The 27,875-nt window shown below is 47.9% G+C and overlaps 2 protein-coding genes across 3 annotated transcripts; one reads left to right on the top strand and one right to left on the bottom strand.

The window, feature by feature from the left end:
- The first annotated feature begins 111 nt into the window (after positions 1-111).
- On the top strand, positions 112-11,524 carry LOC135400709 (myosin-2 heavy chain-like). Its single transcript, XM_064632570.1, has 10 exons — positions 112-219; positions 2,538-2,601; positions 2,688-3,498; positions 4,633-5,550; positions 5,633-5,824; positions 6,680-6,852; positions 8,528-8,721; positions 9,399-9,644; positions 11,134-11,162; positions 11,226-11,524. Exons 2-10 carry the CDS (start codon positions 2,546-2,548, stop codon positions 11,271-11,273), a joined length of 2,667 nt encoding a protein of 888 aa, XP_064488640.1. The 5' UTR covers positions 112-219; positions 2,538-2,545; the 3' UTR covers positions 11,274-11,524.
- A 6,108-nt stretch (positions 11,525-17,632) lies between these two features.
- On the bottom strand, positions 17,633-27,639 carry LOC135400707 (uncharacterized). Of its 2 annotated transcripts, none has more exons than XM_064632568.1 (6): positions 27,534-27,639; positions 26,283-26,526; positions 23,328-23,509; positions 20,732-20,922; positions 19,543-19,782; positions 17,633-17,916 (listed from the first exon to the last, which is right to left on the bottom strand). In XM_064632568.1, exons 2-6 carry the CDS (start codon positions 26,286-26,288, stop codon positions 17,684-17,686), a joined length of 852 nt encoding a protein of 283 aa, XP_064488638.1. In that variant the 5' UTR covers positions 26,289-26,526; positions 27,534-27,639; the 3' UTR covers positions 17,633-17,683. The 2 variants fall into 2 exon arrangements, with proteins under 2 accessions (XP_064488638.1, XP_064488636.1); XM_064632566.1 differs by having other exon boundaries at positions 26,283-26,436.
- Positions 27,640-27,875: the final 236 nt, after the last annotated feature.

Genomic DNA, 27,875 nt, shown 5'->3' with positions numbered 1-27,875 from the left:
TTGTCATCTCCTACATATAATCTATTCAGCGTTTTTCATGGTGCGCTAAATTCTCGTAATTGAATCAGTGGTCAGTGAGCTATGCGCCACTTTTGACGAAGAAGAAATCCGTATAACATATATAGCTCGTGCGTGATCTGTTCATTTTCTCGTGCTCGTTTTACGTGTGGAACAGCTTCGACCGTGACTGGGAGGCCTGACTGACTTCGACCTGACAAGGCACGTATTTATCATGGACGTATTTGTTTGTTGTATATACGACACGTTCACACGCATAGGGGCATAGTACGTACGGAGCATGAACCTTATCTTTTTTAGCATGAAACTTAATATCTGCCCACCGAGGCCCGGTTTCACCAACGCTGGTTAACTTTGAACTGAGATCAAGGGTCCCTTCACTTGAATTTAACTGTGCTGCACAAAAGGGAGTTATTCATACTGCAATATTCATCACGCCACCAAGTAACGTTGACAAAAAGAATTGAGCGTTGAAGTTTTAACAAAGCTTGATCTCGATTCAAAGTTAACCAGCGTTGGTGTTAACCATGCAGTGTTACCAGTGTTAGCGTTAATCGGCGTTGTTGCAACTGTGCCTTAAGCGTTAAATTCAAGTTAAGGGGCTTTGATCTCGGTTAAAATATTAATCGGCGTTGGTGAAACCGGCCCACCTCCGGTTCAAATTGAATCAGATCTCTCCCTAAACGCTCTCTTACGAAATAACCCTAGCCCACAAAAACGCTGTAGACAGTAGCTTAAAGAGTAGAAAATCTAGTGCACCGGTAAGGAAACATGAAGGGAAGTGGTTCAGGACGATACGAAATAACCCTAGTCCACAAAAACACTGTAGACAGTAGCTTAGAATGGTAGAAAATCTAGTGCACCGGTAAGGAATTGTTAAGGGAAGTGCCTCAAGACGATACGAAATAATCCTAGCCCACAAAAACACTGTAGACAGTTGCTTACAAGGGTAGAAAATCTAGTGCACCGGTAAGGAAACGTGAAGGGAAGTGCCTCAGGACGATACGAAATAATCCTAGCCCACAAAAACACTGGTACCGGTAAGGAAACGTGAAGGGAAGTGCTTCAGGACGACACAAAATAACCCTAGTCCACAAAAACACTGTAGACAGTAGCTTAGAATGATAGAAAATCTAGTGCACCGGTAAGGAATTGTGAAGGGAAGTGCATCAGGACGATAGAAATAATCCTAGCCCACAAAAACACTGTAGACAGTGGCTTAGTAGGGTAGAACATCTAGTGAACCGGTAGGGAAATGGAAGGGAAGTGCCTCAGGACGATACGAAATAATCATAGCCCGCAAAAGCACTGTAGACAGTAGCTTACAAGGGTAGAAAATCTAGTGCACCGGTAAGGAAACGTGAAAGGAAGTGCCTCAGGACGATACGAAATAACCCTAGTTCACAAAAACACTGTAGACAGTAGCTTAGAATGGTAGAAAATCTAGTGCACCGGTGAGGAAATGTGAAGGGAAGTGCCTCAGGACGATACGAAATAATCCTGGCCCACAAAGACACTGTAGACAGTGGCTTAGAAGGGTAGAACATCTAGTGAACCGGTAGGGAAATGGAAGGGAAGTGCCTCAGGACGATAAGAAATAATCCTAGCCCACAAAAACACTGGTACCGGTAAGGAAACGTGAAGGGAAGTGCTTCAGGACGACACGAAATAACCCTAGTCTACAAAAACACTGTAGACAGTAGCTTAGAATGGTAGAAAATCTAGTGCACCAGTAAGGAACTGTGAAGGGAAGTGCCTCAGGACGATACGAAATAATCCTAGCCCACAAAAACACTGTAGACAGTTGCTTACAAGCGTAGAAAATCTAGTGCACCGGTAAGGAAACCCTTCACATGCAGACGGTAGTTGTACCAAAGGCATGCATTTCTTTGTGTACATTGTAGGTGGGGTCTGTTGAACGTCTGTCCCACTAACTGAAGGAGCGCGTCACGCGTTCCGTCTTTACGAGTGCCGCGCCCCTCGTTAACTCATTAGGCGTGTAAGCGATTAAGCCCGCTACCGCGATGCCGGCATCTTCCCTAAACCTGGTGACAGTCAAATGTATGTGCTAAGTTTACGCCCTCAATTGTGCATCTCAAAGTATCACCACATCCCTTTCAACCCAAGCTCAACGGTCCCTTAAATTTAACGCTTAACTGTGCTTCCTTCACAAAAGGCAGTTATTGTCATTGAAACGTTCACCACGTGACCAACTAACGTTTACAAAAAGAATTGAGCGTTAACAACGCTTGATATCGGTTCAAAGTTAACCAGCGTTTTTGAAACCGTACCTAAATCAAACAACATTGACTGGACGCTTACGTGTTTGTGTCGTAGATGTTTGTAGCCTGCCTCGCCTAATTCTCGTTATTTAAACAGTTAATAATGAATAACAGCTAGCAGTTAATAATAACAGTTAATAACGTCTGGTTCATAATAATCGGTTGCCCTGCTGTAGACGAGGTGTTTCGATCTTTTATTGTGTTGGTTGAAGGTGCTTTAACATCTTGCATTTATAGGGTGGGAAATGAGTAACGCCCCAGCATGTCAAACCGAAGCAAGCTTGTCGCCACCTCAAAAGCTGTAAGCTTCCATCGTCAAAGACCCCCATGGCGGTCTCGTTGCTTTCCTCGCACGTACAAATACGTAAGAAACTTATTTCCTCGCAGTTGTAGCAGCGCCGATGAAGCCGTCAGGGAGTCCAAAGACGGCTACTCCTACCCTGATGACCGTGCGGAACCATCTGAAGCAGTTGTAGCACAAGATGGCACAACTGTCAACGATGCCGGAGAAATGTTAAATGAGCGCCACCTGCTAGAGGACAATGACGAGGTGGATCGCAAGGACTCGGAAATTCAAAAACTTCGAAAGGAGGTCGCTTTATTGACGGACCAACTTGAACAGGTGAAGCGTCATGACGCGGAGCCGTTGCACCAGAAAACGTTGGAATTAGCGGCGCTACGAAGAGAACAAGCGACTCAAAGCGAGGAAGTGTACAGGCTCACTCAAGCTGTTTTTATAAAGCACGAAATCATTGAGAACCTGAGGAAACAATTGCACCAGGCGCGCGAGCAGCACTCTGCCGCTGAACGGTCACTAAAAGCGTCCTACGATGAACTGTCAGACGAATACAACGAGATGAGCATCTTGCTGGCAAAATATGAAGCGAGGGATCTCGAACTTCACGGGCGTTTAGAGAAGGAAATGACGCTACGCATTTCAGCAGAAGAAAACTTGGAAAGGCTGCGTGCAGGAACAGTGAGACCAAAGGAATCGGGAACAGAGCTCCTGGTGCAAAGTTTAGATGATGCGGTAGGCAACGTCGATGCAGATGTGCCGGAAATGTGTGAAAATAATGCGTCAGAAAAGAAATGTGGAGACTGCGAGGTCGTACAGCGACACGACGACGATGAGGAAACGCTGCAGCAAGCCCAGTGTTCCCAGCCGAGCCCAGAAAATCCCTTCTTGGAAGACAAGGAGGTAAGGGTAGCGATAAGGTAGCAGGAAAGGGACATTTTAGTGCTGACAGCAATACTGTTATAGTATAGTATAGAGTATAGCTATGGACCTCTTCGTGTGATCTATAGGAAGGAGGAACAACAGAACATCGTGGTGTCCGTGTTTGTATTTCTAGTCCTTCGTGTCGCCTAAGTTCACTTTTTATTAGATGGATTGTAATGTCTTTCTTCATGCGTCTTTCACGTCTTTTACGTGCGTTCATGTTTACTGCTCACTATGTTTTAAGCATGCGTTAATGGCATCGACGCTGATGTTATACTCACGATCTACTAGATGACAGCGACCATGTCATAGTCGGCAAGCCCAATCAGGAGCACGTCCGCATGATCCGCTAGGGGCGCTACTCATCGGCCCGCGCGATCTACATCATGATTGGACGATGGAAATTTTGAATTTTGAACGCGCAGGAGCGAACACACTAATTAGCCTAGCAGACGACAGCAACAGTTCCTATATGAAAACGCGTAGAATGATTATGATAATCAACTTTAGAAGGAAGCTTCTCTCGTGGGACATCCACCGCTTGTACAAAAATACTAAGGTAGGCTAAAGTATAGAGTACTGTAGAAATTGAGGAAGCAATAACCGAGCCGATAAGTAGCGCCACTGCTAGCCTCCAAATGCGGCGCTGGGAAGGGGTTCGTATGACATGGTCGCTATAATCTAGCAGGTCGTGGGTATACTCTAAAAAACAGAACTTCGCCAGATGACACGCCAAAGGCCAGCCATTGCGCATTGCGCAGAAGAACACCATTGTCAGCCCTGATTTGTGGAAAGCACGGGGCGTACGCCTTTCCCGACATTTAACATACTGTATAAGTGTCACACCAGAGGCGTACGTCTCCCGTTTTCAACAACCCAGGGGAGAAAGCGTTGTCATTCGGAATCATAGTCTGTTGCAATGTTTGTAAGAACGAAACGTGCGTTGTCAAGCAGCTTTCCCGGGATATCAAGAACGGAATGGGTGTCTGAGGAAGAGGGGGAGGGGGTGAACATGTCCCACCGCAGGCATGCAGAAAAGTCGATATAAACATCTACCGAGTCCCCCGATACATCCCTCTCGTCCCACAGCTGAGCCCTATACGTATTTCGCAGGCACGTGCAACCGTGAGCATGGAAAGCCATTCCCCGCTGGCCATTCAGGAAACGACTGGTCACACTGAGACGTCAGCTGACTCGAACAAAGATGTTTCAGACGAAGATAATCAACTCAACAATGCTATTAACAAGAGGCGGCACGACGAAAAGGGACTTCAGTTCACGGCGTTCATTCCGTCATGTAGTTCTGGGCACGACGCCGCGGAGGAGGCAGGAGCTCATGAAGTCCAGGAAGGGAACGAAGATCTGCAAGACGTGCTCACCAAGAGCAGCGAAGAAAGCGTTTTCGCGGTGGTTCCCGTGGAGGCTAACAATGTCTTTCTCTCTGCGGGAGTGCAGGACCTGAACAACAGGTGCGCAGCAGCTGAACAAAAACTGCAAGACGTTAAGCTGTATCACATGCAAGTAGTCGAAAATCTATTGGAAGACAAGTATACCATTGAAAAGTCCCATAGTCAAGCTCTGGCTGAAGCTGTAGAGCTCAAACTGAATTTAGAATCAGCAAATGCACAGCATGCTGTAGATCTCGCTGAGAAGCAAGCTAAAATTCAATACGTTTCCGAGGAACTCGCGGAAGCTCGTAATGAGCTGCGAAATCTGTCGGAAAATGCGTTACGTCTTAATAGGGAACTGACTGCGAAGCAAGCCGAACTAGAGGAAGTTCGGAAATACCTCGCTATTTGGAACGAGTTTTCTCCTGTAATCTCTCTTCACTACTGCCTGATAAAGAGCAAGCTGGAGTCCCTGTGTGCACAGCTCAAAGTATGGAAAGAATCCTCAGCTTCACAATTGGAGGAACAAGTTGCGCAGACGAAAGCTGTGACGTCAAAGCTGGAATCTGCGCAGGAAGAGATCGACCGAATGACGAAAGAACGAGGCGACGCATCTGCAAAGATTCAGGCGCTCCAGATGCAGGTACACTCAAGCAGGGCGAGCCTGACGTCAGTAGCTGTATTGGAGCAAGGATGTATTGCGTACGTCATATGAAACATTTCAGGTGGCAGAGCTTACGGGTAGACTTGCTGCCGCTGAAGAGCAGAAAGAATACTTGGAGCATGAGTTGAACAGGGCGACACGTTCCAGTCAAAGCAACGCACACGAACGGGTGCTTCTGGAGAGTGAACTGGCGATCCTGCGAAGGCGGTTACGGGAGGAGGAACGGAGCAGTGCCAAAGAACTCCGCACAGAGGTATGGTTACGTTTGGTCTTAAGAAACTCTCTGAGAAAGAAAGCGGGCCCAAATAGTTTGTTGTGCACTGCTGTTCGGTTACAGATTATCGTATCCTATACTGTAGTTATGTTGGCCGAGCAGCTTGTCACAGCGGCCACAATCAATTTGCCTGCCATCACTCAACAGAACTGTGATTCACAGTTGTGATTCACTGTGATTCACAGGTGATTTCACAGTCTGTGAAATCACCACGCGCATATGCATATAGAGCACGACTCCTCCTCCCACCTCCCACAAGGTTTCTGTAATGGCAGAGAAGAAAGGTAGCAACCGTACTGGAAGCTCATCTGCTACAAAGCAGCGTGACATGCTGGCGTTTGGCATGTTTCTTCAGTTGTGGATGATATGAAATGAGATGCAAGTTATGCTCGGTTGTCAGTTTGCAGTCTTTTAGGCGCTAGAGCAAGTGCGCTGTTAATGGTGTATATGTAGAATATAGTGCTTGATCGCTTGATCCCTTCCTTATTCCTACAATGTGGTATTCTGTTTGTAATTTTAGACTGGACACAGAGTGATATACAGGCGGGCTAGTGGAACAACACGGACGACCAGAGGTCGAAAAAAAAGGGGGGGGGTTGATATCAACATGGTATAATATATCCAAAAGGAAGTGTAAGAAGAAAAGAGTTGCTGGTCGTACGGGCTCATGTCGGGAGGGGGGGGGGAGCTTCTCGAGTGCTGAGGGCATGCGAATAGATGCATCATGCTAGCCAGCATCGTGCCGGCTTGCACTTTTGGCTCCCATGATATGTGAAACTTTTCACGACCGCATGCACTAATTCACGTCGAATACACACATCGTCACTCCACCAGGAACTGGAAGCACAGCTAGCAGGTCTGAAGTTGGACTTAGAACAATCCCAGACAGAAGCAACAGAAGCATGGACGCACCTCGAGAACTCTTACGAACAACTCCGTCAGTCGAGGGCATTCATCGCTTGGCTACACGCACGTATGCGTCGGTACAAGAACCGACTTGCAGAACCGTAAGTCTGGTGTCCATGTTTCAATATATTGAAAAGTCGCAGCCACAGTGGCCACGGGGACACCAGTAGATGGAGTGTCATCCCGGGGTTGTGTATTTCATTCTGCTATACTGCGGGAGGGCTTATACTTGTGAGAGGGGAGGTGTGTTAATCGAGGCAGAAGTGCAGTGCGAGAAGATGCAGAGCGAAAATCGTCGTATTATATATATATATAAGGAAAAAAATAGCCAGAGCTCTTTGGCTGCACGTATAGCATATGTTTGTAACTCAAACGTCGCCATGCCAGTACTGGACAGCTGTTTCGGCCTTGTTGGGCCTCATCAACAGTACGCAGGCAGGCAACGTTTGAGTGGATGGCGTCAGGAGGTCACGTAACACGTGATTCCTCCCGTCAGGGTGAGATCTCACCCTCGCACCAGAGCGCCCTAGGATGTGAATGTGAGCTCAAGACCGTCAACCTTGATGAGCTGCTTGCAAGAGAAAGGAACATTTCACCCGCGCACGACAGATGACATCGTGCCCAAAAGTGAAGTGCGCGTGCGCGTGGCTATACCGTGGCGCGGAAACAAGATGACGCATGCTCGCTCTTGGAACTGTGTCGATACTCCTAGCCACTGCGATCCAGAGACTCCTATAAGCAAAGTTAACGTGACTGCATGGCACGGGGAGGGTCCTCGCTCAAGGCTGCTCGCTAAGCTTCTAAGACTTCACACATTGCTCATGACGTCACGGCAGCAGATCGGGTCGCGCTCACGACCACGGCGCTCCGCGAAAGGCTGATGACGGTGCTACGTAGTAAGAAGAACGTCCAGTGGGACTAGCGTCCTTCAAGTATATGCTCCGTGATCGCTCCTGCAGGGCTTCGAACAACCTCATGGCGAATTCGGGTGGTCATTTCGTGGCTGCTTTTCTTTTTGCAGATCCCGAGTAGTCATGTTCAAAGCGCAGCAATCCGCGTGTTTTGTGAGATCAATTCCTGGCGCCAGAAATTTATCAACTAGCACTTCGCCCGGCCTCTATACAACCGGGCAGCGGGTTGCCTAACTATATCCGGTGTCGTCACATCCGCACAGCGAGGGTTCCGAGGGACCTGCATTGGCCCGCAGGTCAAAGTTCACGTGAGTTAGCAGACGACCGGAGACGAGCGACCGCGTGATCCAAGCGACGAAAACCGCTAGATCCATGGCACGTTGGGGTGGCAGCCGGTATACGTGACCCAGTGCGGGTTTCCATTCCAGCAATTTCCGAGCGCCAGGCCGTGTTGCCACGAAATGACTACCCGAATTCGCCATTAAATTTCATCAAGGTGGGTAAAAGCCCTAGCGCTGAGGCGAGACTGTCGACAAGCTTGTGTCTATGCATCTCTCTGGTACTCCAAGGAAAATGAATCACCAGCCTGGTAAGCCTGTTATATGTCACTTCACTGTTACTCTACGGATCCGTTCGTCAACCACCATGAGCCACCTTGGCAATTAATGGTGGCCACAAGCCTGCTGTGTTTCAAGTCGTCTGCAGTCATTGACTGGACCGCGACGAAGAGATGGAACGGGAGGAGGCCCCGTGGAGGGGCCTCCCTTAGTCTAGGGGGCATTGCTAAAACCCGGGAATCTCGCTAGGTATACTGTCGTTGCTTAGAGCTACATAATGCATCCTTTACTGGCCTTATCGAACGCAGGCACGACGACATTTTCGTGGAGCAGCCTACCACGTATGAAACTGGAGATTCTACCCCAGATGCGTTTCGTGGAACCTCTGTGGCGGCATGCGCCAAACTCCAATCCAGACGCCCGTCTGGAAGGCGTTATACCGTAACAGCATCTGCTGCGCATTCAGCTGGGGCATACACATCTGTGGAGAACACGCCGACTAGTAAGTTTGCAGTTTTTATATACCGTATCGCTACGCAGATTTCGAGAATTGAGGGCTACCACCTTGAAGATTTATTAGTCAGCCCTTCCACGCCCTAAAAATAATTTTCTGTTACAATGACTCGGTATCAAGTTGGCTCTCCCAGATGCCACCAATGCGATGACCTGGAATATCTAGAGCACATTCTTCTCCATTGCCCACACGACCAACCTTCCCAAACCACACTTTCCGAGCCTCTCGATCAAGCTGGTCTCTCGCCCTCTCTTTTGTCAAAATTGCTTGGTCCATGGCCAAATCCAGTCCACCACATCACCACCAACAATGGGGTAGGGTATCGCCCCTGGCGATGAAATTCACCGACCATCACCATCAAATAAAGTTATTGTTTGTATCGAGTGAGAAAATTGTCTTAGCGGGATGGAATGCGCTTCAGTGGCAAGAAACACATGCGTTGTATCCATATTATCCGCATGAAGCGGTTCAAGTACCCATTACGAATAATTAGGTTGTTGCGGCTAACTGTACGACAAGTATAATGAATTCGTACGCAATTCTCTTCCATTCCATTTCTTCTTCGCATTCCTAGGCTACCTTTACGCGCGCGAGAAGTATACATTGTATTCAGCTAGCTCTTTTCTTACCCAGTAAAGCTTCGTCTCTTTTTCATTGAATTGCAGCATCAACGAAGCTTTTAACCAGCCCCGAACGGACCAGATCCGCGTTGAATGTAGCGCCAATTCCGAAGAGCCTTCAGCCTCAGCGAGTGACGAGATTCCCAGTTACGTCAAAGGTTGAAGCCAGATCTCCATCGCTATTAGCGCGTAGGAGAAGGCTGGCACGTGTAATGCAAGCTACCTCGACGACGATGTCGTCTCTGTACGGATCTACAGACAGGACACGGTCGCACGGTCGAACTCCTTCAGGTAGGTACGAGTTACATCGCTGTTCAACAAGGCACCGCACTTGATCAGGTGATATGGCTTCGCTTCTCCTTACACCGGTGTCGTTCCCTTGTCGTGAATCACCTCGACCAGCGTATACGGCCGAGAGAGTTATGGTGTCCCGCTCGTTGTTGCTAGATTTACTGAAACACCCTGTATATACTGAAGGGATGTTTTTCCTTGTTGGTCTTGACTGTGAAGGAGAGGCATAAAAAGGAACCCAGTGCTGCCTTGATCTTGTTGGCAACTTGGTGCAGGTCATGAGAAGCCAGAATGTCACAAATCTCCTGGCGATCGGAAGGGAATACTTTCTTGCGCTATTTATTTTTATTATTTTTTTATGGCTGTTATTGCCCTATCTTGAAAGGTGTCGTTAGAGCTGTTCTGGAACGAAGCGCTCCTTGTCGAAGAAGAGCCAAAGAAAGAGACTCCAAAAGAAGAGCAGATTTTTCACGCAGTTCCTTCGTTAGAAACATAAGATTCTGTCGCCGCGGGACACGAAGCCTTCTTTGCACACAGTCTTCGCACAGGAACCAACAAAGGTATGGCGGTATGCCTCCGGGATGAATACGGCAGCAAAGTCAGCCTCAGAAATGATGTCTTCCGTCGAGACGGTTGTCTTAGGGCACAACTTCGGCCCTCCGTTTAAAACATTGATACAACTCTGAGAACAGAGATAACAGATTGGCAAAACTGGAGCTGGGAGGATTCTTGTTGTGGCAACGAGGAAACTGGCTCATATAGAGGATCTCCACAACGGCAGAGTGCCTCCACGACACATTAGCTCAGCATAATCGCCTCCTGCCGCCACCTGCCTGCTTTGCTGCCTCTAAAGGATTATTTTCTTTCCTGCACCACTTGCACTCCCTCTTTCGACAAGACGAAAGTTGTAGAGATGTTCTTCATTCATAAGGCGATGGACAACGTCAGCAATAAGTCGCTCCACCTATCCGCATATGAGGTCACCTTCCTCAAATGGGATTAAGCTGCCCTTCTGGCGCGAGATTTTGTTTTTGAACGTCAGTTGTAGTCGGACGCTTGTCCCTCCGTTCATCATGGCCTGGGCGTTTGTCTGCTACTCATCAGCAGAACTCCCAATGACTTTTCATGGGTCACTCTTCCTCCGCCTTCTTCCGGCATTGAGGCCAATTCTTTCTTGCCTTGAGAATCATTGGATTTGGCCAGAACTCCACAGAGTGCTTTCACACTTCCCCATCTTAGTCCTGTTCTGTTTACATCCCAATTTGAACGTGATCTATCGATTTAGCTCCTCTGCTGTTCCTTTAGCTTCATCTCGTTAAAAAAATCTTTTATTAATTTTTGGTTAGTATTTTTTGTCTTTGTGTTGCGTCAGACACTTTGGTGCAAATATTGGCTGGTAGGTTTGAAGGCTGCTCGTGATGTGTGCTTGGATAAATACAACCTCCGTCTGTGAAATAAAGCGCTTGTGAACAAGTAGTTTTGCTTTCAGGGACAAGGGAAGAAACTTGCGTACGACAGGTAAGCACGTAAGCATTAACTTCTTGGCTGCTTATCATAAGCCAAATATTTCCTTTTCTCTAGGCATCTTTCATGCGTCCCAAGAACCAGGATGACTGTGATGTGCAGTAGGAAGATGTTGGTCCAACAACATATTAGTAATTTTAAAATTTATGTGGTCGGCGCAGTGGCTGTGTTTTTTACAGAAAACACTGCATGCACTTATGCATACTTCCACACAAATTATCCGAATCCAATTTTTCTGTAGATTACATTTTCTGTCGAATGGAATCTATCACTTCACGAGTGCTGCTCCAGAATAAAAATGAAATTTCTAGCACATAAGATGTGTTACAAAATAAAGTGAGAGTTCATGTACAACACAGGCCATGCCCGTATGGTTGTGGAATGGAGAATTTGACCGGTCAAGTGGCTTTTTCTGCTTCGTGGCATAGAAGGCATGTTTCACTGTTCGTTTCAGATAACTCTCACTGCCATGGAGTGCTCGTTCTTGTCCCGCCGAGACTCACACGAACGAAGGAATGGAGCAATGTCGTGACTTCCGCAGAGTTTGCTGGACGTTGGCGACGACTGGGGCTCTTGGCTGGTGCGCGGTCCAGATTTTGAAACTCTGTAGCCTATTTGGATGCTTGCTGCAGTTCGAACAGTCGAATTTGCCATAAATATCGACAGTACAGGAATATTGAGAGGTCATTGACAGAATGACGTAAATGCAGGCTAGCTGGTGGATAAATTCCATGATAGGCAAGCCTGAGCGATGGGCAAGACACTTCGTGTTTGTGTTTGTTTACATGTCTTGCCCAACGCTCAGGCCTTCCTGTCGTGGTACATTGAGACACCTGTGCATTCTTATTAAAGAGTGATTTAGAGAGATTCTTTTGAGCGCAGTTTTCAGGAAGATTAATTTGAGTGGTGCGATGGAATATGTAGTGCTTGTTGAGGTAGTACGAGGGGTGTTCAAGTCAAACAAGGACTTTGTCTGAGTACAAATGGCTCGCGCTACTTTTTCGTCATTTTCACACGCGACACGCCACCACGTGGTGGTGCAAAGTTGGGTGGTGGTGCAAAGTTGGGTGGTGCGACAACGAAGTGAGCGCACACACATCTCGTGAATGGAGGCGTGTAAAGTCATCTAAAACTCGCATAAGACTTCAGGCTCAGTATGGCCACGATACACTTAGCCGCAGCAAAGCGTTGGAGAGGTGCAAACTGTTCCGAGACGGCCGTACATCAGTGCAGGACGATCCCGGCCGGGGCGGCTCACAGCCCAGTGTCAGTTCCTGAGGACATCCAACTCAAGGACCGACGGGTAACATGTCTCGAACTAGCCTGAACGACGGACCTTTCTGTGGGAACGTTGAACTCGGAAAATTTGTGCCTGTTGGGTCCCGAGGCAGCTCTCCATGTCTGACCGGCAGAGAAGACTGGAAATCTCCCAAGAGCTAAGGTACCGTTTTGATACTGAAGGACAGCCGTTCCTTAATCGGATCATCACGTTCGATGAAACGTGGGTGCACCGTTTCACTCCTGGGTCTAAACGCGCATCAAAACAGTGGAAGCATTCGCTCCAAGAACACAGCTCCCAAGAAGTTCCGAAGCACCCAATCTGTGGGTAAGGTCATGGCCACGGTTTTCTGGGACAAGGCTGACGTTCATGTTGACTTTCTCCCCACTGGTACCACCATCAATAGTGCATATTACTGCCAGGTTCTCAGGAATGTGCATAAGGCGCTGAAGCAAAAGCGGCCGGGCCTCATCACAAAAGGAGTCGTCTTCCTACAGTACAATGCACGCTCGCAAACCGCGCATGTCACGACACGCACCTTACCGGAACTTGGCTGGGAGGGCTGCCACATCCCCCTTACAGTCCACACCTCGGCCCCAGCGATTTCAATCTCTTCGGGCCACTTCAGCTGCGACGACGAGGTCATAAATGCGGTCCGATCATGGCTGCTACGCGCCGGTAAGGATTTCTACGCTGCCGGCATCCAAGCCCTCGTGAAACGCTGGGACAAACGCATTAGTGCAGCTGGAGATTACGTTTCTCGCCTGTAAGTTCATTTTACTTTTGCGAAAAATGAAAAGTCCCGGTTTGACTTGAATACCCCTCGTACATTAAAAATTTCAAAATAGGCGCGGTCTCGACGCCTTTCTTCGTCGACGCCAATAATGGCTTCGAGGCCACAGCGACGTCCCCGCCATGAGTGAAAGATTGCAACTCATCACCTTTCTATACTACTTGCCGTCCGACTCCACGCTTTGAAGCCCAGTTCCTCCTTGCACCTCCCAGCACCTCCCAACTAGTCATCACCACGTGGTGGTGGTGGTGGTGATGTTGAAAGGGCTTGCCGTTGTCGGCCTCACGTATGTGGGCAACGTCACGACTAACGCCCTGGGGAAATGTCATCACCACGTACTGTCTCTTCCCCTACCGCCTGAGAGCGCCAATGGCCCATGTATGTCGCGATTCACACACACACACATAAATTCCGCGCACGAGCCCGACGACCGCTTGAAGATCGCTATCCTGCAACGCAGTATGCTGAGGCGCTTGGCGGTGCCGCCGCCTTACGAGTTAGAACGGGCCATGAAGGCGCGGATCTATTTGGGGGGGGGGGGGGGGTCCGGATTCCTCCTCAGTTCCAGACGCACGTGGCACTTGTCCATAGCGGACCCTCCCCCTCCCCCTCGGGAAAATCATGGATCCTCCCTTGGGGCCATGCAAGCCCTCCTGACGAACAGAACTGCCTATTTCCATGACTTCACCTACCATAACTGTCCCCGCCACGGCTGCAGGCATGACTCCCCCGACCAGCATGCCGACAAGGTCATGGAAGTCGCTCTTCCAACTGTCGCTGGTCGCTGCAATCCCTGAAGTCTCGCGGCCTTCCGCAGGCACAGTCAACACGAAAACGGGCTACTGGCGCGGTCAGCCAACCCATTCGTGGAGCAGACTTCGCATTTTGATCTTTTTGTCAACGTTGCTCATCGCCTTCTCGTCCACGCGTAAACTGGTCTGTGGAAATTGCGAGGATATCCTCGTAATTTCCACTGATTCTACGCCGCGTTGTCACGTCATTGACGGTAGAACTCGAGCATAATACTCGCTGTTACGCACGAAAACATTTGAATTAGCAGCATGACAAAGAAGACCAGCGACTTACAGCTCGAGAAAGTATATGGATGCAATTTTTATAAAGCTCAACTATAGAGAACTTCGGGAAAGAATTGCACCAGACGCGTGAAGAGCATTCTGCCGCAGAACGATTTTTCAACTTGTCCTACGATGAACTATCAGACCTTGTCCCATAACGAGCTAGGAAGGCCAATCTCCTCACACTTGGATGATGAAATGAAGCTACGCATTTTGGCACTAGAAACCTTTGAATGATTACCCCCCCCCCCCCCCATGTATGGCTTGGAATGACAGAAAAATCCAGTCAAGAGCATTGCGGCCTGTCATGGGACAGAACTATACTGTCCCTGCGGCATTTAGGAAATACGAGAGGTGCCGATACGAATGTGCTGAAAATGTGCGAAAATAATACGCCAGAGAAGAAATGTTCCGAAGACCACGAGGTGGTGGTAACGCAAAGATGCCGAGTATGCCCTGTACTAGCCGGTCTTCGATCCCAGGAAACCATTTCTTCGAAGACTATAGGGTACGAAAAGGACGAAATCTGAGACAGGGAAGAAAGACAGAACACACACACACAAAATTTCGACAGGATAATATAGGGCATTTTCGCTAGAGTGCTGGCAGCAGTCCACCACTTGTGGACGTTTTCGTGCACCATAATGAGATAAACGATACGAAGGGAGGAAAACACAAAATTACGATGTCTTACGTGCTTCTTCATGTAGAGCTCTATTACAGCTCACTATGTTTGAGGCATGCAAAAACTGTATGAAAAAGTCCTAGCAGCACAGCATATATACGTACACACATATAGACGCGACACAGGTGCTGTTCGGCTACAGCTGCGCTGCTGCTGAGGACAAAAATCAACTCTCAATGCTTGTAATACAATAAAGAAAACCGTGTACCAGCGCTGTTGAACATTTTGAAAGAATGGAATACGCGTCTGCAAAACGGGACCAGGGGCAAAACGGGGCAGGGGGGTAACTGCCCGCCCCCAAGCTATCTTGAATGGGTGCCAAGGTGAAAGTCGTCGCATTAGCAAGACTTTTTTTTTTATCAGACTTCGGAAGCATATTGATCGCCCATTTTGCTTTTTAAGCAGATCTGGGATAAGCACATACACTTGCAACTTCAGAACATCTAAACTTTGAAGCTATTGCCTCACTTTTCATGGGCGTACAACCCCCACATAACGCTTCCGCTTAGTTTCGTACAGCTGGAAGCACTGCATGCCAGCGATCAGGGGCGTAGCCACGTGGGGGGGGGGGGGTTCAAACCCCCCGAAATCGTACCTGTGGCAGTGCATTTGGGAGAGGGAAACGAGGGCGAAATCCTCCTTCCCCATGTAAAATCCCTATAGACCGGGGGGGTCTAAATACTTCCTGGCTACCATACTGCCAGTGATGCGTGCCGCCGCCTGATAATCAGTTATCGGTGTGGCGACGTCTATAGGTTAGTGATGGAACGATATCGATATTCTTATCGACATGTTATCGATACTGTATGCCTGCGATGATATTACATCGATATAGATATCGATATACGTGCTGATAGAAATATCAGTAATTCGGCGACTTCTGCGCGTGGACAGTATGAAAAAAGGAGCGCGTCAACGAGTGGACCCTTTCCCATTCTCGCTATGAAAATTGCTGCGTCCCTGGCCGAATCCAGTCCACCAACGCTGTGCGCTCAAAGCTCTTTTGACTTTTTTGGACATAATAGGACTTCGATCCTTATTCTGAACGGGTTCATTATTTCATTCCCCATATCACCACCAGCAACGGGGTAGACGATGAAACTCCCCATTCATCATCTTAAAATAAAAGTTGTTGTTGTGTCATTGTTGGGTTGTGTTGTCGTTGTGTAAAGTGTCATCATGTTAAAGTTGTTGTTGTATTAACCAAACTTGACGGCATTTTTCCCTCTCTCCCTCTTGATTTGGTTTTGCAACACGATGGCCGATGTTTCCTGTAAAGATGTAATGCACGTTAGGGGAAAACTCTGGGGTTATGGTTTAGTTTCTAAATGTTAGTGGATCGTCCGGGGCTACATTTTGTGCCGAAACCGAAGATTTGCTGGCATGGCTCCGTATTCGTATAAATGCACTCCTCGAGGACCAAAGAAGGAGGCAGGCATGCTGGTGCGGATCCAAAGAGGGCGACATCATCTGCACCAACCTAAATGCTTGCACTAATTATTCCCCAGTCTTCCTGGCACGATAATAGGACTTCGATCCTTATTGTGGGGCTCATTATTTCATTCCCCACATCACCACCAGCAAGTTTGAGGACGTATCCTCACTGGTCTTCGTAATGCACGTTGTCCGTCGGCGCCTTCATCATGTACCTCAGCGGTAATACGCGTGAGAGATAATAAAACTATAGGGCAACTTTTTTTCATTTCTTCAAGTCATGGCGTGACGGCTTTTCAAACATCGAAATAACGATATTTCTCTTAAAAATACTGATATATCGATAAAATATCGATATATACTATATATATCGATATTTTAGTGGATTTTATCGATTTTTTTACGATGATGATATTTGTCGATATTGAAAACTTCGATATTTTTGCGTCACCACTATAGATATGTAAACGAAATCTCCACCGCTGGAAACACACACTAAGTGTTGAAAAAATAATAAAAGTCAAGTGAGACTTGGTGTTGGTGCATTGTTTTCTGTCCATTATCCTTCATAGGCACTTGATAAGTGCATTGAAAACTACACAAGGCATATACACCTTCCTATATCCTCCAATGCCGAAGTACCTATACGACTAGAGATTTCATGAACATGAACGTTATTTTCAAAGGCGGGAGGAAAAAGGAGACTCGAGCATTTTTTGCATGGGATATCGTTTTGGGTGCACAGCGCGTGCTGAGATAACTTGATGCTCAGCAAGTTTGACCCAGACTCTCCAGTGCAGCGTTGAGAACAGATTGCCTCATGAGATGAGAACAGATTACCTCAGAAGTATACGTGAATGTTGAATGAATGTTCACGTCGTGCGGGAAATGCCGCTAATAAATGAAGATGACTCGTGGCTTTACATAATGAGGACGTTCATCCTGGGCGATGCCACGGTAGCGCCCACTACAGGAAAGGTAGGGCCCCCTCGTCGCATCTCTATACTCACCTCAAATCTCGGCAACGGCACCTCATATGTGTTGTCTCCCTCACAGAACGACGTATCTAAGCAAACTCTTCAATACCACCTATGGGCTAGCTGCCTCTAATTGGCAACTCCCTCTAGACATATTGTCCTGCGCCACTGATTGTTGCGTCAGACCCAATGCAATAACGTAACAAGGAAGACTCACACGAAATTTGATAACTGTTTACTCCTTTGAAACGGTAATCCCGTCTCCAATATATTAAGACGGCATTCCACATGCCCCCTTGTGGTTAAGGAGGGCAGTACCATACCACTCCAGCTCCGTGAGTAGCTGGCCGAGGGATGATTTCACGCTATGGTTCTCGGTGACTCCGCTCTCAGAGATGGTTTCGTGCACTTTGGGCCACATACATACGGTAGGCACAGTCACCGCTCCCAATTCTCCTAAGAAGCTTCTTAGTTGCGCTGCCGCTGACTGACCACCTCCTGTGCCTGCGTACGTAAAAGAAATGGACAAACGTAATGCTACCGCGATTCATACAGGTCAGGAGACGTGAGACTTTTCAGACATCAGGCGCCCCTCACATCAGCGTTGAGGACGCGTACTGAAGGTCTTTCAACCAAAGGCTCTACCGCTCCCCTAGAGGTTTGCTACAGAACTATGACATTTGTGCCGCATGAGTACGACGAGCATGACGACATCAGAGACCAGCAAGTAAAACGGAGACCCCCATAAAGGTACCCCGGCGAGTACCCTTCAGGTGCCGTCGCAGATGGTCAAGGAGCGGGCATGACGACGTGCCGTGTTGTACGAGCTCGAAGGAACCGCTGCCAAATACTAAAACTGTTTAACTACAGCTTTTCTATAGTGTCATTGTAGAAAGATAGCTGACTTTGCCTGAGTATGTACGTCGGAACAGAAAAAAGACAGAAGCCATGACTAACATGTTGTACTTTTTTAAGTTCTCGCTTGAAATGCAGCAACTGAGAAGGCTCTGTCGATCGCTCATGCTAGTGACAGTCTTCGGTGTAAGCGAGATCTGCAAATAATCATCAGTGTTTCATTCTATCTAATAAACTCCGTCAACTGTTCTACCGTTTGCTCCTGCGTCAGAGTACAACACTATAATTATACCGTAGTATCTTTGATAGCACTGCAATCACCGATGGTTCGACGGCGGTTTGATTCCTGGTCCGGTCGCTCGCTTCTTCCGACGACTGCCATAATTCAATGGAGACTCGTATTCAATGGAGATTCGATTCCAGCACATATTATGACGTATGCGTGACGTCATACGGCTGTACCCTTTCTCTTCTTTTTTTCATTCTTTCTGATGAATCTTTGTAGAGGCGATGGTATCCCTCCGTCTCTACGCGTACCCCTAGAGTGTCTTATGACTAGGGTTCCGCGTTTTCTGCATTTGTCGAAAATGCCGAAAAATATCCGTCGAATATCTTTCTGGAAATTCGGTATATTCCGGAAAGTTCCGAATATGCCCTGGCATATGGTGCTACATGCCGGAAATGAGGGTACCCGACCGGATACTTTCCCTGCGGGGCATCACATTCTCATTTTTCCTTCACCTCGTTTCCAGGCAGAATGCTGAGAATGCCGCTCTGCGGAGCTGCTACTCTTTTGCTTAGGGAAGGATCTCCCCCCCCCCAAAAAAAATAGAAACACAATGGGAGTAGATTCACATGTGGACCTTCCCCTGTAACGCTTCCCCCGTAATACTTTATCAGTGGGTTCAAGTACAAGTGGAACATTCCAACAGAAGGAAGGAAATTCATCGCTTTCTCAGTGTCCTAATGCACATCCTCCTCGCACCTAATGTGATGAATTTCCCCATTCATTATCATTAACTTATCTGTTGTTGTTGCATTCCTTGCATGAGCCGTTATGGTTGCCGATTTCTTGGCGTTATTTTTGGCGCAAACGTTTTAAATGCCGAAAATATCAGAATTTTACAAAAGAATATATACCTAAATGCCGGGAAAAAAATCCCGAATCTCCCCAGGAATGAATGCCGGCAACGCAGAACCCTCCTTATGACGAGTATATCAGTTGGTGGGCGCCCTAAGAAAGAAATAAATAAATATGAGCTAATATGAGCATACCAATGCTGTAGCAGACGACAGCGCACGGCTTGTGTCTGTATGAGGACGGTGGGAAGTGGTTCATGGCGCTAGTAAGAGCGGGTCCAATGCAACGATTGTATTCCGGGCTGAGTACGAGGAAAGCTTCTGCCTGAAGAACCTTCTGGTGCACCGCATCCAACCACGGGGCCACCTTCTCATCAGGTCCATGGAAATGCACCGGCTGTCGCACTGCCAGCAGATTCGATTCTTCGAGGGGATCTGTGTGGGTATGACACGGTTGCCGTGAGACAGGCTACTTGCAATTATGACGTCCCTTTCAGAAAGGCTACAGAGTTATGAACATGCAATTGTAAGTTTTATAACTGTCCGCTGGACTCCTGATAGTAGTAACGCGAAATTTAATAACCTAAGCAACCTAAGCGCAGTACATCATGAAAGATATCGGGGCCTTATGTGTAAATGGCCTCACCATCAGCCTCGTGAGGACAAGGCCCTATGAGTGTCCTCCCTACGGTTTTCAGCTATGGGTCTCGAGAGCGGTTAGCCTTCATGAGCAGAGGTTTTCTCAGCATCTCCCACACCCTAGCACCCCGCAAATATGTTACACCACCAACTTACAAATATCTGCCAGAAATGCAAACAGGGAGCACTTCCACCGGGTTGTTCCATCATGTTGTTGGTGCCGCCAACAACAACACTCAGTCTTTCACGGGATCTCGGAAGGAGAGTGAAGTGCTCTATGGAGTATTCTACAGGCTAGCAACGATCATTATAGTTTTGCAAGAACGCATTGTGTTTGTTGTACAAACTGTCGAAGCTAAAACCAAACAATGAACAAAAAATATGTAGTGGTCTCTTACTGTTGCCCCACTCGTCATCATTCAAATAAATTGTTGTTGCTGTTTTGAGGGGGGAGGGGGTGATGTTGGGGGAAGGTATGATCAGCCCTCTCGGGGATGGCGGCTCGGTATTACCGAGGGAGGGAAATGAGGGAACAGTGAAAGAGGGAGAGGAGAGATGATGGTAGCACAGAAGAGGGAGGTGTGCTGTGCGTCTTGCTCTGTGATTTGGGTATGATCCAAGACAACTACCCATCACAGACAACATGCGAGCAGGTCACTAAAAACAGTTTTTCAGTACAGTACAAACAGCGGCTCTACCCTCACACCAGTTTTATAATAGCCCTTTTGGTCGGCAAAGAACTTACCAATGAGCAGCACCTGATGACCTCGTTCTTCAAGTTGTGAGCGCACGAGTTTCAAGACTCTGTCAGCCATCCTGCCTACCCTGCAGCTTCCCACGAAGAGGGCAACTGTGAGCGGCATCTTCACTGTAACGTCGACTCGGTTCCTGCAGCAGCAACAAGGCAGCAGAGGGCGAGGAGCCACTTTCGACACGCTGCGTACATCGTGAGAAAGAAAGAGGAACACTTGTAGAGGAAGTGTTGTCCCATACATGAATCCTGATTGGCGGTGATGGAAAGTCCCCGCGGCCCAGATGTTATTGGGAGCTTCCCCGTGACCTCAATCGAGGACTGCGACCGCGAAGACCAGATGGGAGGGTATATGAGGAGTGCTGGTTCTTGGACCGCTGGCGCAAGGAGATTCGGGTGGTGTCTTGCGGTCGACAGCAGCGTACCGCGACCGGTACAAGGCAGTGTAGCTCGGGAAGGTGCCGCTGGTAGATGCCCGAGAAGGACCGTCGCGAAGCGTGGGGCACTGAAGATACCATGACGTGCCACAACTGGTACTAAGTGGGGGTCGAGTGATGTAGCGGGTCGTGGGCTACGACGACGCGCCATCACACCGGCTACTTACTTCTATCGTCACAGTCCTGGAGTGAGGCCATGGTATGACATGTTCCACAGCACATCAAGCCCACCGGGGCATCCCATATCCACTGTCGACCGGGACTCATTTACAGGAACACCATCTCCTCTACTCACTCATCGCCATCGTGAAAATACGTCGATCTCTCTCGCGCGATATGTGATCCCGCCTCGCCACACCCTATGTTCTCAACGGACAATAAAGTCTCCATCTTTTCCTGTGTTACGACGTCACGACACCTTGTCGTTTCCGATGTTGTTTGTCCAAGCGAATTTCATCTTTGCCTTATTTGCGAACGCTCTCAAGGCCGAGATCTTGTATAGTATACAATGTTGCATTGAGTCTTCTGCGCGTTGCGACCAGATGTCTATACGACGGCACGATCCACTCAAGAGATGCTCCGAAGAGAACGCCGACTTCGAGAGCATTCACATATGCGAACAATGCGCTTTTCGATCGTTCCATATCAGAAAACGTCAGTGAACTGCGCATGTAAACGTGGGGCTTCTCTTTAACCTGCATGTTCGCTGTTGTTTTTTCTCTCTCTTTCGGCTCGTTTTTCTCTTTTGGGTAGGACATTTCGTTGGGGGAGGCCTGACATCAGTCTGCTGGATTGCGGCTCTTGTGCCGACCTATACCGCTCATCTGAAAGTCTTTCGCAAAAGTCCTGAAAGTCCTGCGCATCTGATGTCCCTCGCAAAAGGCAGCGCACATGACCGATTCGTGTCGTGTCACCGCATTGCTACGGCACTCGGCCAGGAATCGAACCCACTACCTTCAAATGTCGAGGCCGAGAATGTACTCAAGCTATATAGTGACCTTCACGCCTTCAATGAGCGCTGTTTCGACCACGGCCTACTAGGCTATAACCAGTGATCTCCCCAGAAATTTACTGCTGGGGAGCACCGAGCTTTCAAGGTTGGGGGGGGGGGGGGTATGCTTGGTGAAGGTTCCACTTAAGGAATTTTTCTTAGACACGGAAAGAATCGGGGCACAATGGTGACATCTCTGCACAGCTTTCCAGTTCTATTTATATATGTTATTACGTTAGAACACAGTACGTACATTAGAATACAGATTCATTATGAATGACATTTCAACATTAAGATACCTAATCACACGACCGACAAACAAAAAAGACTAGCACCTTGTCTCACGAAGCTCAAGGAATACCTAGCACACAGATTGGACAAATGCATGGTACGATCATCTGCATGACTGTGGCCCTACAGCCCAAGTTTGATAGTACAGGACGTAATTCGCTGCGCCGGACTCTCTACCAGAACGTGTTGGTGGCCGAGCTGGGTGGGGTCATCTGAGAAATTTCAGGGGGGGGGTGCAAAAATGCGGGGGGATGTAGGGAAATCCCTGGTTATAATGACAATGTCATAGTCGGCAACCCCTATGAGGAGCCCGTCCGCGCGATCCGCTAGGGGCTCTGCTCATCGGCCCGCGAGATCTACATCATGATTGGACGATGGAAATTTGAATTTTGAACGTGCAGAAGAGGACGTACGACTACCGTAGCAGGCGACAGCAACAGCTCCTATGAAAACGTGTATGATGATGATAATCAACTTTACAAAGAAGTATCTCTCGTGGGACATCCACTGCTTGTACAAAAATACTAAGGCAGGCTGAAGTACAAAGTATTGCAGAAATTGAGGAAGCAATAACCGGGGCGATGAGCAGCGCCACCGCTATAGCTTCTAAATTCGGCGCTGGGCAGGGGTGCCTAGCTGTCGTGGTTTCGACATACGACACATTTGCTGAATGCTCGGCTGCACGTGATAGTTCCACCGCAGCTACAGGTGTACCGCTAGAGTCTAAGTACTGAAACCTGCTTTCACGAAACGATAGAGCAAGTCGATTACTATTACCGGCCACCGGAAACGATTCACTGGGTAATAAGGTGCAAATACTCTGCAAGAAAAGTATTACCGAAATACCGATACACCACAAAGATATACGTACAACTCTGCTTGAACCGCAGTGCTTCGAAGTACGAGACCCACAGCCCAAGTGTCTTGCACCCCTGACAGACTCGGCAGTTTATGGGTCAAGAGTATGCATCCGCCAATCACAGTGAAGGCGGTCGCCCGTGTTTCTCGCACTGGCAACGACTTGTTGTATCTATCGACCAGCGGTTCTTCGATCTGCCGTTAGAAACGCCGTGGTCGTTAGATGTCACTTTACTCTGCACTTGGTTCCTAGAAATTTTCATCAGTTACCGTTAACACGATAGCGGCCTCTATTCAAATACGCCTCCCTCTGTTGCTTGATGCTCGATAGGGCCTCGCGAATGATGCCCCAATTTGTGTGTATCGATCTGAGCGGATACGTAAAGCTGTAATAGTGTATGCGTGTCGTGCCAGGAATAGACTAAAGTACCGGCTGCACGCGTGCATTCGCTGACATTCCTCAGCTGAAATTGTGGCTAACGACCCCAACGGCTCTCTTTTTTCTTTTCACAGTGAGACATATCATGTCACGAAAACTTGTCGATTGGGTCCCCACATCAACGTAGTAGTAAAGGAGCAGCGAAGGACCCCTCCATAAATTGTTCGCTTGTTCCAATTTTTACGAAGAGTACCAAAATGTAAAAAGAAAAAGATGTAATTTTACACACAATTAAGTGACTGCTAGCTCTGTTGCCGGTGTGTTTCGTAAAGTAGTTACTGCAAAGAAAAAAAAACGTTTGGAGTGCACATTGCACTGCTCCCATAAGCTAAAAGAGAGACACTTACATTAAAGGGGTATAAACTGCGAAAATCCGGTCCGGAACTGTGCAGTGTGCACTGCAAACGGACTTTGTGCAGCACATAGGTTACGGCACATATGCGGGCAACAGAGTTAGCAGACCCTTGTGCAGTAAAATTACGAATATGTGCGTGCGTTTCTGCATGAGAACACTGTATACACTCTCAGAAAAAAGGGTGGAGAAGTTATACCTTTCAGGAGGTAATATTACCACTGCTGATTCGGTGAGTGAGGAGGGCGTACGCCTTTTTGTAGCAATTGGATATATGATAATTGGTTTTACCACCCTTTTAAACCTTCAGACGCTATGTTGACCTTTTCACGCCCTTTTTTCTGAGAGTGTACTACTGCAGAGCGCGAGAGAGACATCTTTAATCCGAATGGCGCTATAAACACCCCCCCCCCCCCCACCCCCTGCTCCTTTAGAGAGTCCACAACGTTCCACTACAGACTAAAAAGTCACATTTATTTCAGTTCGTATCGTGCATTAACCTCCCTCAAAGACTCAATAATCAAAATACAAATGCCTTCAGTTAACATTAGGAGCTTCCACGGATTTTCGAAACAAACTCCTCGAAACTCCATACTTTCTCCAAGAGTTGATGACGTCACCGGGAGCTCTGGCGTCCCTCTACTAGCAACAGCGCGCGTCTCCGCTCTCCGCCTCACGTTGGAAGACTGTCTGCACGCAGCTGAAATCGGCCTTCGAGGAGCAACGTTGCCACAGGCGTCGGTAGAGTGGACAGCTCAAGAAGTCACACTGCTCAAAACTAGAAATTAATTTTATGCTCCTCCCGGCGTCGGGGAACATTGCGAGACACGTTGACTACAACGCCATAATTCGCTGACACGTGCGAGTGTTGCACCCGTTCCAGAAGTACACTGCGGCCATCGAGACATTGCGGTAGAAAGGTGCTACGACGATACTCGAGGCTCTTGCATGTCCACTGTAGGACCTGTAGGACCACAGGTATGCGTAAGCACTACTTCAGTTCTGGCGATCTGGTGGTGGTGGTGGTGGTGGTGGTGGTGACGGTGAAAGGGCTCGCCGTTGTCGGCCTCACAGGTGTGGGCAACGTCACCACTGACGCTCTAGGGGAATGTGCGTCCTGAGCAGACTGCTAAGGGAACTCTGTCGTCATATGTATGAAAGCGTCTGAGGAAGACTCGGGAAGAACCCAAGACGGCACAGCCGGCACCGGGATTCGAACCCTGGTACCTATACCAGTCTCGACGTGACATGGCCAGCACTCTGGCGACCCGAAATAAGTTATCTTGAAGGCGGCACACGTGTTGAGGGACCAGCAGATAATGTGGTCACACACCAAGGCGCAAAACATGCGCGGTTGAACAGTTGTCTGAGTACTATTTGACATGTGGTTCCGTGCAGAGGCGGATCCAGGATTTTGCTGAGGCGGGATCCTGCCTTGGACAGCATGCTATTACACCACCAAGGTCAATTGAAACTCTATGTAACGACTGACGTACTCTCGTACGTTACTGTCGTAACGAGTCGTACTGTTGACGACTTCCAAAGATGTGATGGCGACCGCGCGTTAAGACTCACTGAGCCGATGCGATGTACTTAAAGTAAGAATAAATGGGCTCTAAGCCGATGGGCTAAGAAGCACCGCATAGTTTACGCTGGCAGAATACGTTCATCTCTTGGCGTTATGAAGACTGAAATAGATTTCGGAAATATTCGACCTCAAAATGACGTTTTCTATGACGTACGATCAGGACAAGCAAAAGCACCCTCTTCAGGGTATTGTTACCACAATAGCGGGTTTGTGTCACCCGTGTGCAAGTACGAGAGCATGGGAGCTGACCTCAGGGCCTTCATTCGGCAGTTCCCTCGAACGCAGTAAACGGCGGAATAAATAATAAGACATTAGCTTGTCAGAAGGTCACACGCCACGCGATGTCCTCCCGTAAGCGTAAAGTCTTCACCAACTGAGAATTTAACGCAAAACTAATGGTTAAATAACCACGACAATAAAACAACTGAATAGCTGGACTGTGGTATACACGAACTCGAAAATCTCCACACGAGAAGCAGTGCGTTGCCACTCGCAACTTGTTGCTCAAAATTCGGATAGGAATGGAGAGTAACTATTTACAGTGAGGGATTTACTTGGCAAATGCAGAGAGCATGAGGGAGTAACTCACTGACATGGGAGTCAAACTGGAGTAAGAATGGGAAGTTACTTCCTCGTTACTCCCTTTTTTCTCAGAGTGCAGTGGTGGTGGTGGTGCAAGGGCTCGCTCATCCCACTCTGTCACGTTCGCATACAGAGTCTGGACGTCGTCTGTTTCAACCAATCTAGCAGACGATTTCAAAACACAGGCTTTCTGTAGCTACAAGCAGGTAACGGTAAGAGAAACGGAAACGGATATCGCACAGTTAGAATACCTGAAACAGAAACGACAATAATTTACGGTAATATTTCGGGTACCGCAAGACCCGAATTACTGTAATTTTTCACCATATCATGTAGATAAACTTATGAAATGAATTTCAATGAAGCAAACTAAAATTAACTGAAGAACTAAAACTAAAATGAACTATCAAACTGGAGCATATAAGTAAGTAGTATACAGTAAATAGAAAAAGTATAGTTCTTATACGCTTATGGTGACCCGGAAGTTGCAAGCGTGAGTAACATTCCTGGAAACCATGTTCATATTAGCTGTCCACAGAAATCACGTACCTATATATGTGTATTTTGAATAACCGTTGTCTCTTGTATGCGTGTATCCCTGGAGTCCTCAAAATAGATTTCAGAACGTAGAGAGATTAAGTTTTGTCACGGTCTCAATGGCCTTTTTTTTAATAAAAAGGAAAGAAAAGAAAGAAGGAAAACAAAAAGCTGGAGGTGGGGGGGGGGGGGGGGCGGTACCGAAAACCGAAACGGAAACGTAACGTAAACGAAAGCAACAATGGTGGTAACCGAAACTGAAACAGAAACACATACGGGTCAGTAACGGAGGTGGTAACGGAAACGAAAAAGATTCAGTTACGTTTCCCTGGCTACAACTGGCTGCCCATGCGGCTGTTGGCGCCTCGTCTCCGCAGCAACAGCCGCCGAAGCACGATCGTGATCGGCGGCCGTGTTTTGCGTGTTTGAGACCGTGTTTGTGTTTGTCTGTTATCGTCCCTACCTCGTCTCGGGTTTTCAAGTCATGGATCGTCACCACTTCTCGCTTGCTACCTAACTTTCCTTTCGTGATCGGCGGGCTCGTAATGACAACAACTATGTCATTTAAGCGATCGGGCTTCGTTTATTCTAGGTGGCGTTCGAAGGACAGGCTCTAAACGACATCTTTACTTACGAGTATTGAAGCAAACTGGCACACATTAAATTAGAACTAGATGTACTGCCTCTGCTCATTAGCCACTACTTCCCGTGACACTCCTACCTTTGCTTGATTGTCGTCCTATACGGTGAACATGAAACAACTGACTGACTATACGGTGCTTTTTTTCGTCAACGTAATGCGAAGGACGACTGCTCTGACAGGCTCTTTTATCCTCTTCGCCGGCCGCTAACGATAAAATTATGCGTGCGTGATTGCGAAACGTCCTGTACCTGTACTCCGTATTGTTGCCTCCAAAAGGAAGCGATTTAGTCGGAGGTTGCGTCCGCGAAGATAGCAGCATGAGGATTGTTAGTACCTTATCACAGAACATCTTAAAGGAACTGTGCTTCCTTTAAGATGCTGAATAGAGTAGACTGGTTTTCGGGCCAGTTTCTTATTATT

The sequence above is a fragment of the Ornithodoros turicata genome, chromosome 7 (genome assembly GCF_037126465.1).
Source record: "Ornithodoros turicata isolate Travis chromosome 7, ASM3712646v1, whole genome shotgun sequence".
Lineage (NCBI taxonomy): Eukaryota > Metazoa > Arthropoda > Arachnida > Ixodida > Argasidae > Ornithodoros > Ornithodoros turicata.
Note: the sequence above shows the minus strand (reverse complement) of the source record. Positions and strands in the feature narration are given on the sequence as shown.

Bases quoted from the DNA above. Each gene is read 5' to 3' on its own strand.
- LOC135400709 (XM_064632570.1), top strand. From the start codon at position 2,546: ATGAGTAACGCCCCAGCATGTCAAACCGAAGCAAGCTTGTCGCCACCT. The intron at 5,551-5,632 runs GTACACTCAAGC...GAAACATTTCAG, and splicing joins TTCAGGCGCTCCAGATGCAG to GTGGCAGAGCTTACGGGTAG. The intron at 5,825-6,679 runs GTATGGTTACGT...TCACTCCACCAG, and splicing joins CCAAAGAACTCCGCACAGAG to GAACTGGAAGCACAGCTAGC.
- LOC135400707 (XM_064632568.1), bottom strand. The intron at 19,783-20,731 runs GTAAGTTCTTTG...ATACCCACACAG, and splicing joins TCATCAGGTGCTGCTCATTG to ATCCCCTCGAAGAATCGAAT. The intron at 17,917-19,542 runs GTATGCTCATAT...TTACGTACGCAG, and splicing joins TGTCGTCTGCTACAGCATTG to GCACAGGAGGTGGTCAGTCA.